The sequence below is a fragment of the Orussus abietinus genome, unplaced genomic scaffold (genome assembly GCF_000612105.2).
Source record: "Orussus abietinus isolate OABI.00-Male unplaced genomic scaffold, Oabi_2.0 scaffold9, whole genome shotgun sequence".
In the NCBI taxonomy this organism is placed as follows: Eukaryota; Metazoa; Arthropoda; class Insecta; order Hymenoptera; family Orussidae; genus Orussus; species Orussus abietinus.
Window position 1 is genome coordinate 572296 of NW_019396004.1, and position 22466 is coordinate 594761.

A 22466-nucleotide genomic window follows, 5' to 3' on the forward strand; every position below is an offset into this window, starting at 1 on the left:
CATGGTTTTTACTATCCCTGGATTCGTTTTCATCGCCGTATGAGGAAGGGGTCTCCGGGATCGACTTCGCTAAGGTTACGTTGGAACACTTTATTTCCTGCACTAAGAGATAGGGGCTTCAGGCAATATCACGTCCAAGAAAGACTTCGATCTGCCCAGTACATCGGTAATGGTGACAATGAAATTAATTAACCGTGTAAATAAATAATCGTCGCCTTTTGCAACTTCACCACTCCGTGGAGGTTGACAGGATGGAATTAAAGGTTCGTCACGATTTTTTTTACGTGCTCTTAATTGCGATATACTATACAAGTCGTTTCGAGCCAGGAGTATCGATCTGTTACACACGAGAGTTACCATTCGATAAAGATATAAAAGTACATCGTCGAAACAAGGGAGATTCGATTAGAGAAGCTCCCAAATCTCACCACTGACCGTGATGAGTTCCATAGGGAATTCCTCCAGAGCTTAGGAATTACGAATCCCAAGGGCTTGCTCAAGTTCCGCTCTCTTTTGCTGGACCTTCGTGTAGAAATATCGACACACTGCTTCCTGAGCCCAGGGTTGGTAATAGAACTCAGCCCTGCGCTCTTCCTCAGGATTCCCAACCACATCGGTCATAGTCTTCAGGTCTCTTGTCTGCGATATGATCCACTTGTTGATGAACTGCTGCGGGTCCTTGGCAAAACTCAGGAAGAACTCGCGATTGGTCTTCAACTGGTTGATCGTTTCGACGGTCTCGTGGATCTTGTTGTCCAGACTCTGGATTTCTTGTTGGCTCGCAGTCGACAGCAGGAAATTGTTCATCTGAGTCTTCAGCGTGTCGTCAACCTCCACGTCTATGTCGTAGCAAGCAGTCTGCTTCGTTTCTGTGCCTAATTACGCAAAAATAAATTATACCTCCCTAATATATAGTGATAAAAAATTTTACAAACCATGCAAACCTTCTACGCTGATGACATGGTTGATGACGATAGGGTCTGGAGGATGAAGAAGTGGATTCAACCTCTGCGGAATCTCTGCGAACTTCATCCTTGGACATGCGAATATTTGTTCCAAATATTTGTCACAGTTAATGAACTCTCTCTCGTGGCTGTCTTGCAGCTTATGCGTCTTTATGAACTGCCATAGTGCTGATATTATGACCGGTCTGGTTTGTGTGTGAACTCCGAGCAACCGAGCCAGTCTGGGATCTAGCTTAAACTAATTTAATACATTTAGTACTATCTAACCGATTGACTAAATTTATTAGTTTGAAAAAAAAAAGAACGATCTAATTACCTGCAGTGGTTGATAATCAAGAAGCAGCAGAATGGTGCACCGAACGTTTTTATCACCAGGTCTCTTAACTTGAAACCCATCAGTCTCTTGCGTTGTCAAAGTGCGATGCCACTCCACCAAGTGATTGTCAGGCCCATATAGATCCTTGTCCAGTTCTATGACTAGACTTTTGAAAAACGAGGAGAATTTCCTCTTGACCTATGTAGAAAATTGCATAAATATCGTACTTGTCATAACGACTAGCGAATTTTTTTATTCCACTGCAATACCTTGTTTGGATCGTTCTTGGTGTCATCCAAGAGTCTTCCCTCAACCCTAAGTTCCCAAGAGGCAACGGACCCTTCTTCCCCTTCGCCAGCCTCCTTAGCTGGGTAAAACGTATTCGAGATAAATATTCTCAATTTCCGTTTCTGTTTCATGGGACGCTTTAAAGCTTCCTGAATATCGAGGCGCTTCCGCATTATCGTTGCGTCTAGCTTTCGCTCAAATGCCAGCAGGTCCATGTACGCTTGCGATTCTGGTACTAGATCGCGAACTTTCTGTGGCAATATTTTATCAGCCAGCTTCTTCTTCTTCTTCGATGTGGAATGTGAAAAATCACTGTTCCAAAAATACCTAGATGAGTTATCGCGAAAATCATAGATTGAGAAATTAAAATCAATTTGGAAGCGTGCTTTGGGTGTTCGATGGGCTGTGATTCATGATTCTTTGCCAAGTATCAAAATTCCCTCACAGGGTGAGGTTACGATTACGATAAAAATTATCAGACTAAGCCAAATGTTCAAAAATAAGTGAAATTATGTACTGATGCATTTCTCAAATTCTAGAAATGAGTGAGTGCAAATTAAACAATTAATATTGAAAAATATTATGACATGGATGAGATCTTACGGCTTTTGTTGCGACATTGGTATGCGCTGATCCGCGCTCCTTTTTCCACCAGGTGGAGTCGGCATTGGGCCCTGTCGTAGGTTCGAGTATGGCTGACTCGGTCTCATCATTCCTCCAGGCCCTGGACCACCAGTGCCCATTTGCGGAGGTGGTGTAAATCCTGACCTCTGCTGTATCTGATACAAAAGCTACCACGTGTCAATCCCCATAATAAAGCACACGTGATTCGCAGCACGGAAACAAATCAACATACCGGAAAGTTTGGTCCAGAATATTGTCTCAGGTTGGGTGGAACGGATGGTGGTGGATAACGCTGCGGTGGAGGGCCATTGCTTCCTGCATTAGGCACAGGAAACCGCTGTGCCATTTTTGCAGACCCTGAATATTAAAACGCAAGTTGAACAAGCTTTCAAAGAAACTAGAAGTACCTCTTTGCATATCCTCAAACGTAGCACATTGACAAATAGGTTAGCGAACATAACCTGAATCACTCCGTTTTCATACACTCTCGTCAACGAAAAAATCCCGCGAGTTTCACTACATTGTTTACTGAACAACTGATTCGAAATCGGCGGCGCAGCGTTCGAAATCGTGCAAAGTAAAAATCGGAGCCGCTCCGAAATCTCGAGGGAAACACTTGCCCGGCGATTTCAAGTCGGTGCTAATTCGAAGCCACTTGATAGCGCCTTCAGCTTAATGGAGGGAAAAACGCTTTGGTCGACTTACGGGAATCGTCGGGAGGACTTATAACGCTTTCACAACATCTATTAACACGTAAGACTATTAAAAATGTAATCCGGGCTTTGTAACGCCTTGCGTTGCGTATCAGGGTTACCACTTTGGAGAAAAATCCACTCGCGGCCGTCGAGCGTTTTTAAACGGATTTAACTGGAAGCTCGAATTATCAGTGATGGGCAAGGCAGGTTATGATTATTAAATTTTTCTCGGTAGTTCCATGAGTTACCGATTACTATACGGAGCGCTGACAACTTTAATTCTTAAATCCGAGTAGCGCCTGCTCCAACTGTTTTTTATACTCCATGGTTACATTGGCATCCGTCAAATTTCGCTTGTAATTCGTGAGTACTTCTAACCTCACTTAGAGTTCTTTATTCAATCAGGGTATAGATCAACAGTGAAAATGCCGGACCATTTAGGAGATGATATGCGGAAGGTGAAACCTGAGGAAGAGAAGGAGGAAAAGGAAATAAAATGTAAGGTTATATTTTGTATGCTGCAATTTTTGCACTTCTCAAGAATTTCTGTTGAAAAATCCTTTCTCTGCTTTTCAGCTCTCGATGAGGGAGATATTTTGTTGCTGAAAACCTATGTATGTTGGAATGTCATATTTTTTTAGTATATTTCATATTGATACAAAATAAGTACTGTATCTGTTTAATGTACATAGATTTTTTTTAAAGAAGGGTAATTCTTTATTTTAGTGTCAAGGTCAATACTCAAAAAGTATTAAGGGTGTTGAGGATGATATACAGACTATAATAAAGAGAGTGAACGAATTGACGGGTATCAAAGAGTCCGACACGGGTTTGGCACCTCCCGCACTGTGGGACTTGGCCGCGGATAAGCAGACACTGCAAAATGAACAACCTTTGCAAGTTGCACGTTGCACGAAGATAATTAATGCCGATTCAGATGGTCCCAAGTACATTATAAACGTGAAGCAGTTTGCTAAGTTTGTTGTCGATTTGGCAGATTCTGTGGCACCCACAGATATTGAGGAAGGCATGCGGGTTGGGGTGGACCGTAACAAGTATCAGATTCATATTCCCTTACCACCAAAAATTGATCCAACGGTTACCATGATGCAAGTTGAGGAAAAACCTGATGTTACGTACAGCGATGTAGGTGGGTGTAAGGAACAAATTGAAAAACTGCGGGAAGTTGTTGAGACTCCCTTGTTACACGTAAGTGTTATAGGCTATTAGGTATGGTACTGCTTTACAACAGTGTGAGTAACTTATTCCAATCTTTTCCATTCTCTAGCCCGAGAAGTTTGTAAATCTTGGGATCGAGCCACCCAAGGGTGTACTATTATTCGGCCCTCCGGGTACAGGAAAGACCCTCTGTGCTCGAGCAGTAGCAAACAGGACGGACGCTTGCTTCATTCGCGTTATTGGCTCGGAATTAGTGCAGAAATACGTTGGAGAGGTACGATATATCTTAAAAAAATTAATTACCTCCAAAAAGAAGTATTTAAATTTCCAATGATTTCCTAGGGAGCACGCATGGTAAGAGAGCTCTTTGAGATGGCCCGCAGTAAGAAGGCATGCTTGATATTCTTTGATGAAATTGATGCCATCGGAGGAGCCAGATTTGACGATGGTGCTGGAGGGGACAACGAAGTGCAGCGAACGATGCTCGAGCTGATCAACCAGCTCGATGGGTACGGTTTGAACTATTGCAGACCTAATTCCTGCAATAAAATTAGTACAATGCTAATTAAAATGACTGGTACAGATTCGACCCGAGGGGCAACATCAAGGTCCTGATGGCGACGAATCGACCGGACACTCTGGACCCTGCCTTGATGCGACCAGGTCGTCTGGACCGCAAAGTCGAATTCGGTCTTCCAGATCTGGAAGGCCGCACGCATATTTTCAAGATTCACGCTCGTTCGATGAGCGTCGAACGAGACATCAGGTTCGAGCTCTTGGCTCGACTCTGCCCGAACAGCACCGGTGCGGAAATCCGCTCCGTCTGTACCGAAGCCGGAATGTTCGCCATTCGAGCTCGCCGCAAGGTCGCCACCGAGAAGGACTTCCTCGAGGCCGTGAACAAGGTCATCAAGTCCTATGCCAAGTTCTCCGCCACCCCGAAATACATGACTTACAATTAATCTCATCTTTAATCGCCGCTGTTTGCATTGTCGTTGAGGAACAATAAAAGGATTTTACAGAGACCGTCGTGGATCCTGAATACTAATTTAAATGGAGACTATTTAAGCGCTTTAACGACGAGAAAACTCCAGTTTTATCGGCGCGTCCGGCTTGTTGATCAGCAAGGACTGCGAGTCGAGGTCTCCTCCTCTCCAGGAGAACCGCAGCTTCCGGCACACCTGAAGAACCAAGTGATTAAAAAAATATTCAAGGCACGCATCTTTGCAAGGAGCCCAATTTATGGGAATTCCTTTACCCTCAGCAAGAGAACTTGCATGTTCTGCTCGGCCAATCGCCTCGCTATGCAGGATCTAGGACCATGGCCAAAGGGTAGGACCAAATAAGGATGAGCGACGCGACTCTTCGTCTCCTCTCGAAGCCACCTTTCCGGCAAGAAGGAATCCGGATCCGGAAAATATTCCGGCAAACGGCAGGCCACCTGATTCTGAGTGACGATCACCGTCTAGAATTGAAGGGAATAAACGGGTAGAAAATATGAATTATTCGTTAAAATTAATTTGTTAACGTGAAGCAGCTCACTCCTTTAGGCACGCGGTACTTCCGAAGAACCGCGTCCTTCTGCAGGACTCGCCCAACTCCCACGGAGATTGGATTTAATCGGAAGGTCTCCTTCATCACGGCTTTCGCGAAATTCGCCCTCCTCAAGACCGTGGAGTCTATCGGGGCATTTTCGTCCTTCAGCAAATTTGCGGCTTCCTCGTGGAGAGTATCCTGAGCTCTGGGGTTCCTCGCCAGGTGGTACAACGCGAAGGCGGTACTGTAAGTCGTCTGGAAATGGATTGATAATTAAATAAATAATTACCTCGTAGAATACGAGTGAACCTGGAATTTATTTACACGCACCGTGTCTATTCCTGCGAGGAGCATGTCGCAAGCCATCCCTACCACGTCCTTCCGGTCCAGGTTCGGGTTCTTCAAGTACACCTCAAGGAGGGATTCCTTTTCAGCTTCTGCCGAGTCCTGACTTTCGAGCTTCCTCGACACCATGTCTAAGGCGACCCTTGAAGAACGTTTTTTCTTTTTGACAATTTATATTATTAAAAATTGACGGGGAAGAAAAATTCCGCTCACTCCTCCATGTAAGCCTGAGCTCTGCACAACTTCCGGTACAAAGGCGTGTCGAAGAATCGCCAGAGACGAAGCCCGTTGTCCAGCTTCAGGATCGCAGTGTTCGTCGTGAGAGCAGCGTCGATTAATCTGGAGCTCCGAGAGTTCCTCTGCATCTCCTCCTTCGAGAAGCTCTTCATTTTCACGTCGAACGCCACCAGACTCGTCACTGGGCCGTAAAAAAATAGCTGGATAAATTCCTATGGAGGCGAAACATTTTTTATCTCTTTTGGAGAGGTCGAAAATGTCATATCGATCTTGAATTACGTTCCAGGAAGAGTCGAGAGAGCAGCGGCAAGACGTCTTCGTGGTCTCCGGTTGCGCAGAGGTCGACGAATTCCTCGATCATTGCGTCGGTGTCTTCCAAGTAGTTGAGGACACTCTGTGGCTTGCTGAGGGCTTTTTGGAATTCCCGACGAAGTCGCCACCACTCTGTTCCGTTTCTGGAAGAGAAAGAAGTTGAAGAGGAATCGTAGAATAAATAATAAAAAAAATCAGACGAGCGGTTAACCCTTTTCAGGCTTGACTCTATTACGTAGGCAGTAGACCTCCGTTGTTGTAGACTTCCGGTCGGTCTCCTCTGTATTTCAAGAGCGCCAGGTGACTTCTCCTCTCGGGATGAGATCTCCCTTCCGCGCGGAAGACTTCGAAAATGTCATCAGGGTGGAAAACCCACAAAATGTTCACGCCAGGCACCATTTCTTCCCTCACCAATGGACCATAACGAGCCAGCTTCTTCGCGCCGACTTTGTGCAGCTTTTTGAAGCTGTACTCCCCTAAAAATGGAAGAAAATCACGGTGACGTGTACAATTTTTAATCTTAATTTTTCATGGATTTTAGCTACGGATGAAAATTAAAAATCGCTTATAAAGGAATATCTCGAAAGCTCACCGATAAGGGGAAGATACTTGTACAGCGTCCCGATAACAGGCAGGGATTTTGGTCCAGGGATGTCGCGGAAATCCTGGATATTATTCGTCGAAGAACTCGAAGACGTCCACCGAAGCGTCTTCGGGAGTTCTCTGCACTTCCCAACTCGCAAGTACATTTTTTTTTCTTAATTGATTTCCATGCGATCGCCGGATAGATACTTCCCTTTACCTCGGAGTATTCCTCAGGATGTCGAGGAACGATGGGAAACGAGGAAGTCACTGAACACGGGGAAACGGAGACGAAGATCATCAAGAGGTCTGGACCCGAAGACTCCGGTCTTTCCCCACTCTTTTCTCGCTCGTCCCTACCACCAGTTCCACCTTCTCTCTCTCTCCCTTTGTCTCCTGTCCATCTTCGCGGTCCGGGGAGAGAATTATTCATGGTCCCCGAGGCTGACACCGATAGAATTTCAAAGCACCAACTGGCAGAATCCGATCGCTCGAGGAAGATAGGAAGGTCCACTCGGAAGGCCTCAAAGTATCTCCCAGGATCTTCCAACATTTTTGGGAAGCCCTGAAGAGGGACCTCGTGAGTAATCCCGAAGAGTGCTTTAAATTCTTGAAACGTTGATATCGAAATTATTTTATAGTGGGTCCGGTACCAATGGATAATCGGAGGGATCCTTTTGCTCGGAAGGAGCACTCGTCCTTGTCCTTCGTCCTTGTCCGATCTCGAAGAAAATGCATCGCCTCGTTCTTGAGATAGTGGAGACCGAGCACCTCGAGTCATTAAAGCCAGTTCCAGTGGGATCCGTTTCCCGTGCAAGGGAAACGGGTCCTTCCTCGTCCTCGTCCGACCCTGGAGAAATGGTATCGCCTCGTCCCCCTTCATCGAGGCATTTCTTCGTTCCGGTGCACGATCCGTCTCCCACCATCGTGATATCCACCACCCGAAGAACTACCTCCTCCTCTAGCCGCATCCACAATAACGGGATTGCTGTACAGTGAATTCCAGCCCTGGGCGCGCCGTGTCGAGTGTCGCCAGGAACTCCCGGAAAGGCTGCTCCAAACTCCGCGAGAAAGTCTGCAGAAATCTAAACAAGTGGTCCACTAGTTATGCAAGTTGCCTGTAAATCGGGGAGGATCAATTTCAAGGGGAACGGCAGAAAGTGAGAGGTCGATATGTGGCCCTTCAGCAGGAGCTGTCGCAGCAAGGCTCGCCTCGTGGGCAAAACCGTCGTTATCACGGGAGCCAACACTGGCATCGGCAAGGAAACCGCCCGGGACCTTTACAGGAGAGGTAGGCCTTCTGCTCGCTAGTTTCAGGAACCATTAAAATCCTCGTGCCCGTTTCAGGAGCCAGGGTGATATTGGCATGCCGAGACGTGGCTAAGGCGCACCAGGCGGTGGAGGAGCTGAAGGAAACCTCGGCTTCCACGTACGTATTATAATCTTCCTTGGTCCGCATAATTTACATAATCCTTAGAGAACCGGTTGGCGAGGCTCTGGATCGTTCTTGCACCTTGCATTCTGAACTTTGGATCATTACTTGCAGATCGAATCGCGAGCAGTTCAAAGGCGGTCCAGGTGAGCTGGTGGTCCGCAAACTCGACCTGTGCAGCCTGGCAGGGGTCAGGAAATGCGCCAAGGCCCTCGTCGAAGAGGAACCTGCGATCCACATCTTGATCAACAATGCCGGCGTCATGATGGCTCCCTTCAGCAAGACCGAGGACAATTTTGAGTCGCATATTCAGACGAACCACCTGGGCCCCTTCCTCTTCACCTTGCTGCTCCTCCCGAAGCTGAAGGCTTCTGGTCCCGGTTGTCGCGTCGTTAACGTGGCTTCGGATTTCTACATGGGTACATAAACCTCCTACCCATCGCCTTTGTATTTCGAGGCGGTATCTCGTGAACGATAAGACGTCACGTTTAAAATTTATCAGTCGGTTAGTAGCTTATCTATCATTGTTCCTGACCAGCGCAACGATGATGTCCAGCCTACCTAAATGAGGAACTTATAAATTTATAAATCTTACCGAGTGTCCGGAAATGTCCGAGCGGTGTAATTATTTTCTTGTAAAGCGTTCAGCGTAACCATTTTTCGCTTTTGCAGTGGGAAATATACATTTTGAGGATTTGAACATGGAGAGGAATTATAAAGCCTCCAAGGCGTATGCTCAGAGCAAGCTGGCGAATATTCTGTTCACCACGGAGTTGGCTCGTCGCCTGAAAGGTGAAAATATCTGGAGTAATTATTTATTCTCGGTCGCCTCTTCAGGGTGGAACGCTTACCAGCTAGGGATGGCGGATTAAAATTGGATTTCCTTTCAGAGGCCAAGATCGAGGGGATCACCGCGTATTCTCTGCACCCTGGGGTGGTTAGCACAGAACTTAGTCGACACGTCGACTCGACTTTGTTCCCGGGTGCTCGAATGATGTTCAAGATGTTGACCCCGGTCATCAAGTCGCCTCAACTTGGTGCTCAGACGACCATCTATTGCGTCGTGGAGGAATCAATCGCCGATCAGTCTGGATTTTTCTATAAGTGAGTAGATGAGTATCGGAGCGAGTGTTGAAATTAAAATTCTTGGGAAAATATGAGCATCATCCGATTTTTATATTTCCAGAGAGTGCGCTAGGGTGACTCCCTTCAGGAAGGCAACGGACCCTGAAGTGGCAGCTAAACTTTGGAAGGAGAGCACCAGATTCGTCGGTTTGGAAGACTCCGATGACCTGAACAAGCTGCTGGAAACCGCGTCGGAGGAGCTCTCCTCATCGAAGATGTAGAAGAACCTTGCGGGATATTTTTATTATTTTATTTTCTATATTTATAAATATATGTATTTTAATTCATAAGATTTTTTTTTATCGTTGGAAAGGCTATCGTCGTAGGAGTGTCGGTAGCGACTCGAAGGATCGGAATTTTTTCCCAGGGGAGGTCCTTGCTGGTAATACCTCTGCTTCAGGGATGTCGAAGACTTGAAAGGTGTCCGGCAATTTTGGCACGTTTACGGAATCGTCGAATTGGTGAAGAATTTCGAGAATTACGGAGTCGTCTTCGGATTCGGGGGCGTAAGGGGCTCCTGGAAGCGTAGGTGGATCGGGAATTTTTGGGAGTTCAATTGGTGGCCCGTACTCGGTTTGAGGCTGTTTCGGTTCTTCGGAAACTTCTGCTGGGTAAGGTGCTTCTGGTGCAAGCGGACTTTCAGAAATTGCTGGTGGGTAAAGACCTCCTGGAAGCATCGGTGGATCGGGAATTTTTGGAAGTTCAATTGGTGGGCCGTACTCGGTTTGAGGCTGCTTCGGTTCTTCAGGAAGTTCTGGTGGGTAAGGTGCTTCCGGGTGCACTGGAACCTCTGGAATTTTCGGAAGTTCAATTGGCGGCCCGTACACGGTGTGAGGCTGTTTCGGTACTTGAGGAGTCACTGGTGGGTAAGGTGCTTCTGGAAGCACAGGCGGCTCAGGAATTTTTGGAAGTTCTTTCGGCGGTCCATACTCGATATGAGGCTGCTTCGGTTCCTCGGGAACCTCTGGTGGGTACGGAGCCTCAGGGACAACGGGTATTTCAGGAATCTCTGGAACCTTAGTAGGTGGTCCATACTCAAGGTGAGGTACCCTAGGTGCCTCGGTAGTTATCGGCAATTTTGGAGGCTCAGGAATTTTTGGCACTTCCGTGGGCACTCCATACTCCGGATGAGGTACCCTGGGAGGCTCTGTAGTCACTGGAAAACTGGGAACTTGCGGAATCTCAGTCGGTGGGCCATACTGAAAGTGAGGTACCTTAGGTGCCTTGGTAGTTACCACCCCCGGAGGTTCAGGAAATTTTGGGGCCTCAGTTGGTAATCCATATATTGGGTAAGGCACCCTAGATGCCTCGGTATGAGCTTGAACTCTTCCAAAATCCCAGAAGCTATTCTGAGGAACCCCATAGACCGGGTGCGGCTTGATCTCCCGTTGCGGTGGTTTCTTCAGGGCTTGCAAGTCCCAGATGAGCTCCGCAGGGTCGATCTGGCCCACCGGTCCTCTCGACGGAGTTGGCACGCTTCTACGAATATATTTCTCCTGAAACAATGGCAGGATGTGGGACTTGGTGAAATCCAGCTTGTGGTTCACAAGGTGGTGTCCCTGGATGTTGCCGAGTTTCCCAAACCATGGCTCCCCCCAGGCGAGAGCTGCCAGTGTTAGCACAAACAGACACCTCTGCAATAAAAAATAAAAAGATTTAATTAATAGGAACGCCGACAGAATTATTATACGATTACTTCCGGCATTTCCCATACGCATCCTTCGGCCAGTAAAAATGTCGAAGGCGATAAGAAATTTAACGAAGTGTCCCAATAAATTATTATTTACGACCCCGAACGTCTCACGGACGGCGCTTTTGGAGGTTACAATTTTTATTTCAGGAAGGTTTATGTTCCTTACCATGGTCGAAGGTACTCGAAGAACCGCCTCGCAACTGCAGGGAAATTGGTGGAGGTGCATCCTTTTATGCACGCCCGACCAAAAATCGAAATTCGCCTCCAGGGCAGGTTTTGTTATATTATTTCTACATCCTGGTGCATTAGACGAGGGCTCGTTAACGTTTGTCAATTGGAATGATTGGAAAACGCCATTTTCCAGAGAAAGCGAGGTCTTCGGCCACTGCCTCCGGCAATTTTTCAAATCGATTTCCAAAAGGCAGCGGAGTATCACCTTGCGCCTCTTTAATAATTAATTAAGTATTGTTAATTAAATCTAAACGTCGGTGATTGAAGCGCTCGCGTTTCATGCAATTTCAGGGCTCCTTTGTTCCTTGCTGAAGAAACTTTAGTCGCCATTTTCTCTGCGTTTGCTTAATCTTCAGGTCGCATGGAGATCGAGGAATCTGCTTCGGGGATCTTTTTCCCATGTTTGCATAATGCAGGAAGGAAAAGACGGTGTCTTTGCGGGAACCCGGCGGCCATTTTGGTATCTGACATCGGGATCGTTTCCTCCGCACCTTCCCTGAGGAAAATAGAGAAGGTTTAAAATCCGTCGGCTAAGAGACCGAAGTGATCGATCTCTACAGGGTTTTTGATTTTTTTTTTTCCAACGATTTTACGCAGACTCGAAGGATGGAGAACTGGAAGAATCCTGGCGAGGTTGGCTCTTCGACCTTGAAGAATAGCCGCGAAGAATCCTCATCGCGGCGTGGGCGGATCTGGATGGAGGGAAAAATCAGAGATGTAAGGAGCGGATGAAGAAGAAGGAGAAGAAGACCGAGAGTCTTGACGGTCGGCCATAAACGGCAACGCTGACGAGCTCGGCTGGTCGTCTTAACGGATTTTACATATTTGGAAGTTAACAAATCGAGCAAGAAGCTCTCCGGCTATCTCGCGGCAAAAAGAGAAGCGAAAACACGGAGAAGAGACCTACGACGGCCAGATTGCAGTCCGGTTCTTGGCTAATAAGTTCGAACCTCGCGCCTCGAAACCACCTCGAGGGTTCACCCTGAAGAAAGCCAAACAATTCCCTCCGGAATGTTAAACCCCGTTTCCGGAATAAAAATATGAAAAAATATTCTTAGGCGTTGGAAAATTCTCCAATTTTTAGCTGACAAAGATCTCGAGTCTCGGAAACGCGGAGGAAATATTATCCGGGATTTTTGCGCATCGTTCTTCAGGGTCTGGGTAGAAAAAACTGGGAAAGGAATTTTCGAGGCCCACTCCGAAAACGGGTCCGCAAAAATGGCGAACGAGTCGTCGACGAGAGGTTGCCGCCTCCTTCCTCTTCGTCTTTTATTTTTCTTTAATGGACCACCATCGATCGCCTTTCCAGCGGCAGAATCTGCATAAGGAGGCGTGTTCGGGTGTCTCTGAATTTTGATAGGCCTTCGTGGTGTCCTCGTCGAGAATTAGTCCACTTCGCACACAGCTGGATGACAAATACGTTCGTCTTTCTCTTGGCGTTTCCACTCGTTATTCAGCCTTCGTCTCCTTTTTCGGCCTCCCAAAAGCGAGTGGTTCGATGTCTACGGCCTGAAAACAAACCAAAAGAGAGCCTCCGATTAATTTTCGCCTGTTTATTCGCCCAGTGTAATAATTAATCCTCCATTAATTTCCCCCTTTGTTAATAAAAAATAATATCTACTTGGAAAATCTGGGACACGCCGAAGAAGAGTTATTTATTTATTCCTCTTCCCCGGGGATGTGTAATTCGCGAATTGCGAGAAACGGAGGTTCCCTCGCTTCTGTGTGCGGTGTAAAATTGCGCAAAGAATGGAAACGTGTATCTTGCCACTATGTTAATGGGATCACTGCCTACGTGTACTTCAGTGGCATTATGTACACCTCCATTATTGCCAGCCTCGAGAATACGTCACTGCGTGCTCCAAGGTACGATTGCCGACCCTTCCATGCGGCAATAGACCGTTTCAAATTTTCCTCAATTTTCTCCACCTAGACAAAATTTCCCTACATTAATTCCGTGATCGCAAAACCGGACAAACATCCGTGAAGCATTTCTTCGGGAAGGAAGTCCCTCTCTCCAGATGTTAACCTTCGGCTATTAGGAAGTCGAAAGTCAATTATGTAAATCTCGATAAGAGAGGCAGGTCCTTTCTTTTTTTCGAGCCCAGAGGTGCGAATTGTCGATATTATTCTACGAAGAAAAAAAAAGATTCTCATGCTACATGTGCGGTTTTTAACGAATTCCTTAATTTCGTTATCTTTTAATGCTGAGGAATAATTATTTGACTCAAGTATAATTTTTTTTCTCAGCAGAGTACTTCTGTTTGGGAAGCCTCGCTTCTCTCAGTTGGCGGGCATTCGGTGCGAAGGCGTAAAACACGCAGCTCTCGGTTCTGCCTCCCAGCATCCGGCATCGGTCCAGACAAGATGTGTCCATAGACTTCAGTCGCGGCGGACCTTTGCTCCCGATAAGCCGATCGCGGAGCGTCCGCAGGGATTTTCGCGGACTAGTTTCCATCCCGGAATGAGAGCTCCTCTTCGGGGTCGGACCCTGAAGCAGCTTTCCGCTTCTTCGTCTTCTAAATCCCGGCATGAATTCCGGATTTCTCCTCCTTCTGGTGAGTCTAAAAAAATTCCTTCTTTCAAACCATGAACATAACGTAAGAACCACCTGTAAATAATCACCGTCACGAAACTCTCTTCGCCATCCGAACGAGGAGTTCGCAGTCGTTCATTGTGTCACCCCTTTTCGCAAGGCGGCTCATTCTTCCAAGCGATTTCTTCGTCTCCGGAAATGTCGCCTTTGATAAGGCCGATGCTCGCAGCCGCGAAACTCGTTCATTCATCTTCCGGCGAAGGAAGAGCCGGAGTTATTCAGCGCGGCACCCCTTTCGCAAGGAGTCATAAAGAGGAGTCATAGAGCCGCCATCCATCTCCGGCGATTCTTTCGGTCTCGGTGCCTCCTTCCATTTCACGAGCCGACCTCTCTCACTTCCCGTTGCGAGACCATTTGTAACCGAGTTGCGACATGGACACCTCCCTCTGACCCTTCGCTATCCGGAGTAGTACCCTAAAAAAAAGTCAGCCCGTTAAAAAAAAAAATTGAATATTAAATTTTTAGATGCCTCGAGGCCTTTGCACGGTGCACATACCGGAAGAAGGTCGTAACGCGATCCCTGGGCCATTTCTTCCGCATTCCGTCCATGCCTTGCTCAGGATTTAAATCCGCTGATTTTCTCCGTATCTCTGTAGAGCCTCTTCCTCCTCTTAAATTTTTTCTTCGACCCCGGGATATCTTTTTTTATGAATTTTCGGCTTGCCTTCCGTTTGCCTTCGTCTGCGCCTGAAACAATCAGGAATAAATGCATTCCATTCGTCTAAATTTTCCAGAAGAGTAATTCGAGTTCGCGCGAGGTGACTCGTAGGTTTCTTCTTCCTCTCCCGTTTTTTCTTTAAACTTCCGCAAGGCAAGTAAACGACGTTAGTCGGCGATGATCGCGGCGACTCGTGCTCTCCTTCCGACGCGGAGTGTGTCCGCTCGTAAAAGTGAAAGCACGCTCGCGTTGTGAGTCGCAAACAAGGAGAAGAAGAAGGGAGCAAAGCGCCGGCAAAGCGCCGGCATCGGCATCTCTTGAAGAACGGCATACGACGAGCACGGAGGGGGAAAACGCGCGGAAACTTTGTTTAGGTGCGACCTGGAGGGAGAACGCGGAAAGCGAGAGAGAACCGAGATAAAGAGAGGAAAACCCCTTGGAATCGAGAGCTCTCTCACGCCTCTCTAGAATCTCGAGTTCTATCTCCCGATGATCTTCGGCGATTCTGATATCCGCGAAATGGCGACGAAAAACGAATTTCACGGGTCCTACGAGTTTTCAATAATTCCTCGCGATGATAGAAATCCAGAAATCGGTGACGCCATTTCTGTGCACATTTTCCAGGTCGCCAATTTAGGGGAATAAAGGGTCCTTCGAGGTTCTCGTAATTTAACAAGAAATCATTGTCCTCCTCGAGTGGTTAATGATGCGTCAATTCCGCGGAGGATGTCGCGGGTCTCCGATTACGTGCGCGGGACCGGTGACGCCATCTTTATGCAGACTTCCCGGGCGCGGCGTCGCCTCAAAGTCGCGTCCTTCCGGTCTCCCCAGAGTGCGGGGAATCCGTGAAAACGAGCAGCAAACGGAAGGGAATCTCGTCCGCGAGGTAGAGGTGGCAAAGCCGAGTCGAGAACGCGGCTTGTCTTCAGTCTCGGCACCGCATCCTCCGGCCTCGCCTCGGTCGGTTCCCCGTCCGGCGTTCCGCCATTTTCCCGGGATTCGGGAACGCGTCTAATAATTAGCAACCCTCGACACCTCGCGAGACCCCAAAAAATAATTTCTACCGGCGATCATCTCTCATGAGCCCCCTTGAAACCGACCGCAAAGAAACGCGCATCGCCCGGCGAATTTCGGACATGAACGAGTGACGACCATTTCGGGGATAATGGACTGCTCTTTGCGAGCCATCCTCAGCCTGACGCTCTTATCGGTGAGATACATTGATAAAAGATAACGTCACGTCAATAGATTTTACGTACATTGATTTTAACTTAGAGATTTCGAGTCTCGAGAGGGTGACTGCGAGTAACTTTAACGCCCGCACAGGAGAGATCTCCGCGGTTGCAGAGGAGCTCGCTCGAGTTTCTCGCCAAATACATTTTGACATTCGGTTTCCACCCTCTACGCATCGAGTCTCATCGCTATTTCCTCTATCGATATCCTTCGTCGAGCAGACGCAAGGGATTAAAATTAGAAATCAGGGTCATCCGTTTGTTACAGTCGCGACAAACGCCTCGCGATCCAGCGGAGCGTTTCCTCTTTTTTCCTCGGTAGTCGTTAAACGTTAGACTCCGGGTGATGTCCGCGTTTTTTAGGCGTCTGCTCGGCGTAATTGGCACCTCCGTGATCGACAGTCAGCTGGCGTCCTATCGGGAAGCGACGTCAGGATGACGCCACCGGCGTCATCGCCGAGGTGCACCTCGAGAGCGGTCGTCATTCTCGAATTTTATCGCGATGAGCTGGCTCGCGTAATCGGTAACGCCTTCGAGTGCGACTCTTAAAGTTTACGGAATTACGGCCGCGGGTAAACGACGCCTCGAATTGTCCCAGGGTCGTCGTAAATCATCGCGTGACGAGGCTTGCTTCCTCGACTATTAATGACTCCGAGACCTCGGTGACCGATATTCCTTCTCGGAGCTTTCCGTGCCGTGAGAACGGGACAACCGAGAGCGAAATGAAGGGATAATTACCGATGAGGTCAGCGGTTAAAAGGACGCCATCTCTCCCTCGCCTTATCACATTTTTTCTAAGAATGATCAAACTAAATCAAGCGAAGCCTCGTTGCTCTTTAATCGACATCCCAGCGAAAGGACCACGAAATTACATCCCCGACGTAATCACTCCTCTTGACTCGACCTGGCTCTGTACCCAGACTCTTTAAATGTCGTTTCGCCGTTAAACATTACAAGATCGCCCATAATTTCTAAACCAAGCCGCCAAAGACCGTGACACTGAAATCGAGCGCCGAATGTCGAGGTATAACGAGCCTCGTTACCCGCGACACGATTATCGTCAATGATGTCACAAAATTGTTCGTAATTTCTAAACGCACCCCGAGACCGTGACACTGAAACGCAGAGTCTCTGTAACGAGTCTCGTTACACGCAAAGTGATTGTCGTTAATGACGTCACATGGTCGTTTACGAGTTCTAAACGAACCACCGCCCTCGAATCGGGCACCGGCGGTTAAGCGTTCCTCGAATCGGATCGTTTATCCCTCGTTAAACGGCGAAAGAGTTGAAAGTGGTCGGAGAGGCGCAATTTAAAAAATGAAATCTCGCTTTCGAGGTGGTCCGATCGGAAGTGCCCGGCCTGTCCCGTTTCTCCGGGCGTTTCTCCACGAAGGTTGCGGGTCTGAATATCGAAATCGAATTTCCGAGCTCGATCGAACCCGTTCCGAGGCCTCGGCATTGATAAGCGACGCATCTCGAGGCGGCGTCGCTAATCGCCGGTGAAAGTGAGCCGCATTTTACGGGCGCCGGAGCTCGCGAGATGCACTTTCATTATCAAGGCCGGGGCTGCACAAAAGGAGAATAGTACCTGGCATGAATAATTAATCTCCCGTCACGTGCACCCGCGTTTCGTGTCATATAATATGCCGGCAATAGCAGTCCTAACGAGACCCTCTAGCTTTCGAAAAATACGTGCGAATATTATTATTCTACTGAGCCATTTTCGCCGGCCTCGATTTCGGATCACGGAAATTCCGTCGGTGACACAGGCGATGCGGTAGACATTTATTCCTCAAAATCCGCCATGAATCTCTATTTTAATAGATTATAATAAAGAGGGCTCATAGAACCTCCATATTATTTTTACCGACCTGGATTTCAGGTCCCTCGCGGTGACTTCAATGCCGGCACAGGACACGCAGGAATTGAAGTAACGCAAGGAGGGATTATTTATTCACGGCAACCACGGCCAATGCCGACGTGGGAACTGGACCCCGTTGCGGATATCTATTTTAATCGATTATGAGTCCCGGAGTTCTAACGAGCTCTCTTTAGCCTCGATTTCAGGTCCCTTGCACCCGGGGATTTCAATGCCGGCATCGCGATCTCCTCCTCAAAGGCAGCGATATTTTAATCGATCGCAAGTAGTCGCGTTCGCCACGTTCTCCATTCCGCGTCCTTTGTCGGCTCGATGCCGTTTGTCTCCCCCCGGAGAAGAGCCAAATAATGGCGGTGATATTCCGATCGCAGAGGATACTCGGTAGCCGGATCGATCGCTCGATCTCGCCGTTCCGGCTGTTAGGCTCGCCAGTTTAAAAACTCTCTCGGTCGTCTCTTCTTTTCCGAGTCATCGAGGCTCCTAACTGTGCTTTCCACGATGCGAGGTTCGACGGTACGAATTACTCTGCAGATTATTCCGGGCGACGAACCCGAGGTCCGGCTGAAACACACCTAAGTGTCGCTCCTCCGATTCCCTCGATTCCTCGTTCATCCTCCCTCGACTCTGGGCATTTCCGCTTCCTCCTCTCCCGATCCTCTCCAAACATTGGCGAAGCCTCGGGGTCGTTAGCACCTGCAAATAAAACGACTCTTTGAAGAGGCTCCAAAACCCTCGCCCACTTTACACCGGTTTGCCCTGGCGCGTAAACTCTACAACCACTCGCCTTATCCGAGTGCAAACCAGCGGAAAGCGAGTAATTAACCTTAATATGCGGTAAATTAAATCTAGTCGCATTGAAACATGCGTCCTCCGCGTGTGTATAAAATTTAGCGGTCGCAGAATCGACGTAGGTCCGCCCGAGAAATTCCTAGGAGTGATCTAAGCGCGTTTCACCCACTCGGTCTCGGTCCTTGGTACATAAAGCCAGGCGCCATCATGGGGGTTCCGGATGGGGCGAGTCGGCCCATTTGGAAGGACTTTATGGGGCCGTGTACGTACCGTGTACACGGAGACACGCGAAGGATCTCCTCGGCGTACCTGGACGAGTACTCGCGCATTTACGTACGTCCGTGTACCCGGCTGACCCGAAGTCCGAGTAACATGGGATCTCTTAATATGGCCTGGAGAGGCCGGACCGGAGACTTTCCCAATCCCACGCACTTTGCCGACTCGGTGCGCGATCTTACTCAATGCTTACGTGTGCCACGAGCCGTCCCTTAACGGCCGGCGTCGTATAAAAACAGGCGAGAAAGAGAGGCTGCAAAAAAATCGGCCCGATTTATCGAAAACCGCCTCTCTCGCCTGGCTTTCTCGCCTAGCCTCTTCTAGGAACAATTACGGGTAGCTATTTCGCTCAGTGGTGTCACTTCGGTGCGCAGCGCTTGCTAATCGGTTCTGGCCAGTGTCCAATGTCGAGGAGCCATGTAAGGATCGACCAGGGTCGTTATCGCGATAAACAATACGCAGTTAACCGATCTCGAGCAGGGCGGAGCCGGGATACATCGGTAATGATACATTTGGGTGTCTTCGAGGCCGATTAGTCACTTTATCGGTTCACGGACCAACGATACGTAACGACCCAACGTGACCATGTACCACTTGGTACTTTAGCGACCTTCTTACACCTCGCTTTGCATCCACCTATGCGACGCTTAATGATTTTTTTTTCCACATAGATCTAGGTTTCCTAGAGCTCGAGCACCGCTCGTATATTTTGGGACTTGATAATTCGCTATAAGCTGATAAATAATTTGCTAGATAAATGAGTAAAGCGTGTCGTCGCTATCTCGCGCAGTCCCAGGATATACGAAGGTTTACAACAATGGTCCTCGAGACTCCGAGCCCCGAAAAACGCTGAGGTTCTTCGGCGTCTCCGCCTTTTCCCGCCATTGTGGAGAACAATGCGGCTACCGGCGGGCCGACGTCTGCAATCGTTGTAATCGTTGCTTATGACCCGCGGGACAGGTTTCAGTGTTCTGCTTGACTGCAGACGAGATCGAAGCCCAGAGGAGCGGCTGGAGCCTGGAGCCGAACACGCAGTACCACATACAGACGGATGAGGGCCCCGAGAGGTACTTCCGGTACCAGACCCTGAACGGGCAGTACCGGAAGGAGAAGAGGCTGGAGGACGGGACCGTCATCGGGACGGAGGGCTGGCTAGACCCCCTGGGGTATCTCAGGATCAAGGACTACATCGCCGACCGCGAGGGCTTCCGGATCCTCAAGTAACGATCAGTGCCTGAAATTGATCCATCCCGTTAACGCGAATAAATCAAATTACCTCCATGAATTTCCAGGTCTAAGACGATATACGTGGGCAAGGACAGGCCGATCCAGGATGCCGTGGCGATCTCGAAGAACGCCCCCGCCCAGAGTGGAGTCCTGGCCAGGCCACAGCGTCCTCCGAATCCCTTCAGGTATTGCCCTGAAAATTGTTACAAAATATTTCATTACTCGGCATAACATAAAAGGAGTACCATTCATGAATTGTTTTACCTAGACAACCGGAAATCAGCGACGTAGCGAGTAAGAACATCGTCACCAGCACGGCGACGTCGAGGAGGAGGAATCCCGGCAGATTCGCGGTGCCAAGTCCAACGACGACTTCTCCACTTCTGGAGGATGGATATTCTCAGCCGAATACTAACTACCTCGGGCCCGGGTACCGGTACCAGGGACCCTTCAGGTCGTACAGGAGGAGGCCTGCCCCGGCGCTGGTGATGCAGCCTCCGTTTCTTGAAGACAACAGGATCCAAGAGAGCAGGCCGATCGCCAAGGGTGGATACCCTGCCAGAAGGAGCCCACAAACCTTGCAGAGCGACTCGAGTCGGCGTTTCCAGGGTCTCCAGGAGCAGGGAGCCTTCCCCTCGAGGAGGGCTTCGGTGGCTTCCAGGGGCCAGGTCCGGTACCAGCCTCCCTCTACGGAGTACCCCGCCTACGATGGGGCGCACTCCACCGCGGATGGCTTCCAGTATTACTTGAAGACACATTACCACGAAGAGGAGGACAAGCCCGAAAAGAAAGTGGGCTCCTTCGGGTACGTCGACCCCTTCGGCATTAGGAGAGTCGTCTACTACAGTGCCGACGCGCAGAATGGATTTCAGCATCGGAAGAACAACAAGTTTGTGGGCTTCCAGGCCCCGCCTTATGATAGCTTGAGGACGAGTTCGCATTGACGAGGTGATCGGTGATCAGTCTTCATCTTCGGCATAGCTGGAGTGCAGGCTTCGACGTCCTGCTGGAGGGACTTTTCTAGTTGGTATCCTATTCTCCTCGCGAAGGCGGGGCGAAGTAGAACAACCCGAAGAGTCCCTTCCGGGTCAGATGGATCGCGCTTGTCGGCGGTTCCTAGTGGTCCCCAGGTGGTCCGGTCGATCTCCTCGATCCCATCGGTGGATAGCTGCATTTCGCAGCGATCCCATCGGCAGACAACTGCATTTCGCTCCACGATCACGAACTATCGGTGGGTGCATCGCCGGCGGCCGTCAAGGGATCCTGGGAACCGACTCGAGCGAGCTTCTCGTAATCTCTCCGCTTTCTCCAAAAATCTGGATAGCCAGGAACCGTGCCGAAATGACGGTTCCACGAGTCACAGGGAGCCGGTTGAAAAAAAATCTTGAGTAGCCAAAACATTGATCTTTGCGTTGGCTGGTAATTTCCAGGAGCGCGTTTTCGCTCCGCCCTGAGATTTCCAGGCCCGGCGCACCCATCGACGGCCACGGTTGGATTTCGCTCCACGATCACGAATCACCGCAAACAGCGGGCGCATCTCTTGACCGTTACTCCGCGAGTTCCATTCCCAAGGAACCAAAGTGGCACGCGAAGGTGTCCGAAATACCGAAAACCGTTCGTGGGTTATAATCGAAACGGGCGTGCGAAGGTGCCCTTAAAAACATCAAGGCAAATACGTGTCCGGCCGGTAAATCGGTATTTCTGTGCGTGGCGTCATCGGCGACCTCTTGTTAGGCTTAGGCGATAGTTCTAAGCTCCCCCAGCTCTCTTCGGTCGGAATTTGTCTCGTAAACGTCTAGTCCAGCCTCGATACGAGACCGAGAAGAGTTCAAAATGCCGAGCGCCGCGGCACACTCGCAAGAAGGCGACGCTTCGCCCCTAATAATTGCCTCCTTAACTCTAAGTTAGCGCGAGATTGTTGCTAATATTATTAATAAAGCCGCTGGTCCCCTTAGCCGTGCCGATCACGGCGCATCGACGAGGTCTCCTTAGCGAATTGGAGGCGCTGAGTCGCGGAGGATTGACGAAAACGGGGGGAAACTTTTTCTTGGCGTTCCATCGATACGCCCTGGTCGCTCGGCTGTAGAAGAGACGAGCCTGTAAATTATTGCCTAATTATTAAACGAGTAAAGTCCGACGAGTCTTGTGAGTTTCCTTTCGCCCGGATTCCCGGGAATAGTTGAAAGTAAGTCCACTTCCTTTCTCTCGTTGTTACAAGCTTCGAGTTCCCGTTTTCCTTTTTCGACTTT

At 48.9% G+C, this 22466-nt stretch overlaps 6 protein-coding genes and 1 long non-coding RNA gene across 12 annotated transcripts; 3 read left to right on the top strand and 4 right to left on the bottom strand.

Moving 5' to 3' along the window:
- Positions 1-75: 75 nt before the first annotated feature.
- LOC105700906 (brahma-associated protein of 60 kDa) lies at positions 76-2995 on the bottom strand. Of its 5 annotated transcripts, none has more exons than XM_012427172.2 (7): positions 2899-2995; positions 2426-2550; positions 2173-2348; positions 1551-1896; positions 1282-1479; positions 945-1203; positions 76-875 (listed from the first exon to the last, which is right to left on the bottom strand). In XM_012427172.2, the coding sequence occupies exons 2-7, from the start codon at positions 2537-2539 to the stop codon at positions 469-471; spliced, it is 1500 nt and encodes a 499-aa protein (XP_012282595.1). In that variant the 5' UTR covers positions 2540-2550; positions 2899-2995; the 3' UTR covers positions 76-468. The 5 variants fall into 5 exon arrangements, with proteins under 5 accessions (XP_012282595.1, XP_012282597.1, XP_012282593.1 ...); XM_012427174.2 differs by having other exon boundaries at positions 1551-1881; positions 2173-2360; XM_012427170.2 differs by having other exon boundaries at positions 2173-2360.
- Positions 2996-3192: 197 nt separating this feature from the next.
- On the top strand, positions 3193-5092 carry LOC105700908 (26S proteasome regulatory subunit 7). The gene is made up of 6 exons (XM_012427175.1): positions 3193-3386; positions 3465-3502; positions 3615-4097; positions 4177-4341; positions 4410-4576; positions 4651-5092. The coding sequence occupies exons 1-6, from the start codon at positions 3314-3316 to the stop codon at positions 5027-5029; spliced, it is 1305 nt and encodes a 434-aa protein (XP_012282598.1). The 5' UTR covers positions 3193-3313; the 3' UTR covers positions 5030-5092.
- A 37-nt stretch (positions 5093-5129) lies between these two features.
- Positions 5130-7613, bottom strand: LOC105700910 (cytochrome P450 302a1, mitochondrial). Its single transcript, XM_012427179.2, has 8 exons — positions 7090-7613; positions 6733-6973; positions 6465-6640; positions 6162-6366; positions 5934-6090; positions 5610-5858; positions 5326-5532; positions 5130-5248 (listed from the first exon to the last, which is right to left on the bottom strand). Exons 1-8 carry the CDS (start codon positions 7244-7246, stop codon positions 5141-5143), a joined length of 1500 nt encoding a protein of 499 aa, XP_012282602.1. The 5' UTR covers positions 7247-7613; the 3' UTR covers positions 5130-5140.
- A 2-nt stretch (positions 7614-7615) lies between these two features.
- LOC105700909 (retinol dehydrogenase 12) lies at positions 7616-9917 on the top strand. Its single transcript, XM_012427177.2, has 7 exons — positions 7616-7659; positions 7721-8370; positions 8427-8508; positions 8626-8930; positions 9184-9303; positions 9402-9615; positions 9698-9917. The coding sequence occupies exons 2-7, from the start codon at positions 8253-8255 to the stop codon at positions 9855-9857; spliced, it is 999 nt and encodes a 332-aa protein (XP_012282600.1). The 5' UTR covers positions 7616-7659; positions 7721-8252; the 3' UTR covers positions 9858-9917.
- A 32-nt stretch (positions 9918-9949) lies between these two features.
- On the bottom strand, positions 9950-11341 carry LOC105700751 (protein PELPK1). Its single transcript, XM_012426902.1, has 2 exons — positions 11333-11341; positions 9950-11270 (listed from the first exon to the last, which is right to left on the bottom strand). Exons 1-2 carry the CDS (start codon positions 11339-11341, stop codon positions 9951-9953), a joined length of 1329 nt encoding a protein of 442 aa, XP_012282325.1. The 3' UTR covers position 9950.
- A 2593-nt stretch (positions 11342-13934) lies between these two features.
- On the top strand, positions 13935-22358 carry LOC105701017. 2 transcript variants are annotated; one of them, XM_012427406.2, is made up of 4 exons: positions 13935-14118; positions 19951-20210; positions 20283-20402; positions 20486-22358. In XM_012427406.2, the coding sequence occupies exons 1-4, from the start codon at positions 14092-14094 to the stop codon at positions 21159-21161; spliced, it is 1083 nt and encodes a 360-aa protein (XP_012282829.1). In that variant the 5' UTR covers positions 13935-14091; the 3' UTR covers positions 21162-22358. The 2 variants fall into 2 exon arrangements, with proteins under 2 accessions (XP_012282829.1, XP_012282828.1); XM_012427405.1 differs by lacking the exon at positions 13935-14118 and adding an exon at positions 15717-16024.
- On the bottom strand, positions 14019-14836 carry LOC105701018. The gene is made up of 3 exons (XR_001104176.1): positions 14653-14836; positions 14186-14570; positions 14019-14124 (listed from the first exon to the last, which is right to left on the bottom strand). It is a non-coding gene; the product is annotated as an uncharacterized LOC105701018 (long non-coding RNA).
- Positions 22359-22466: the final 108 nt, after the last annotated feature.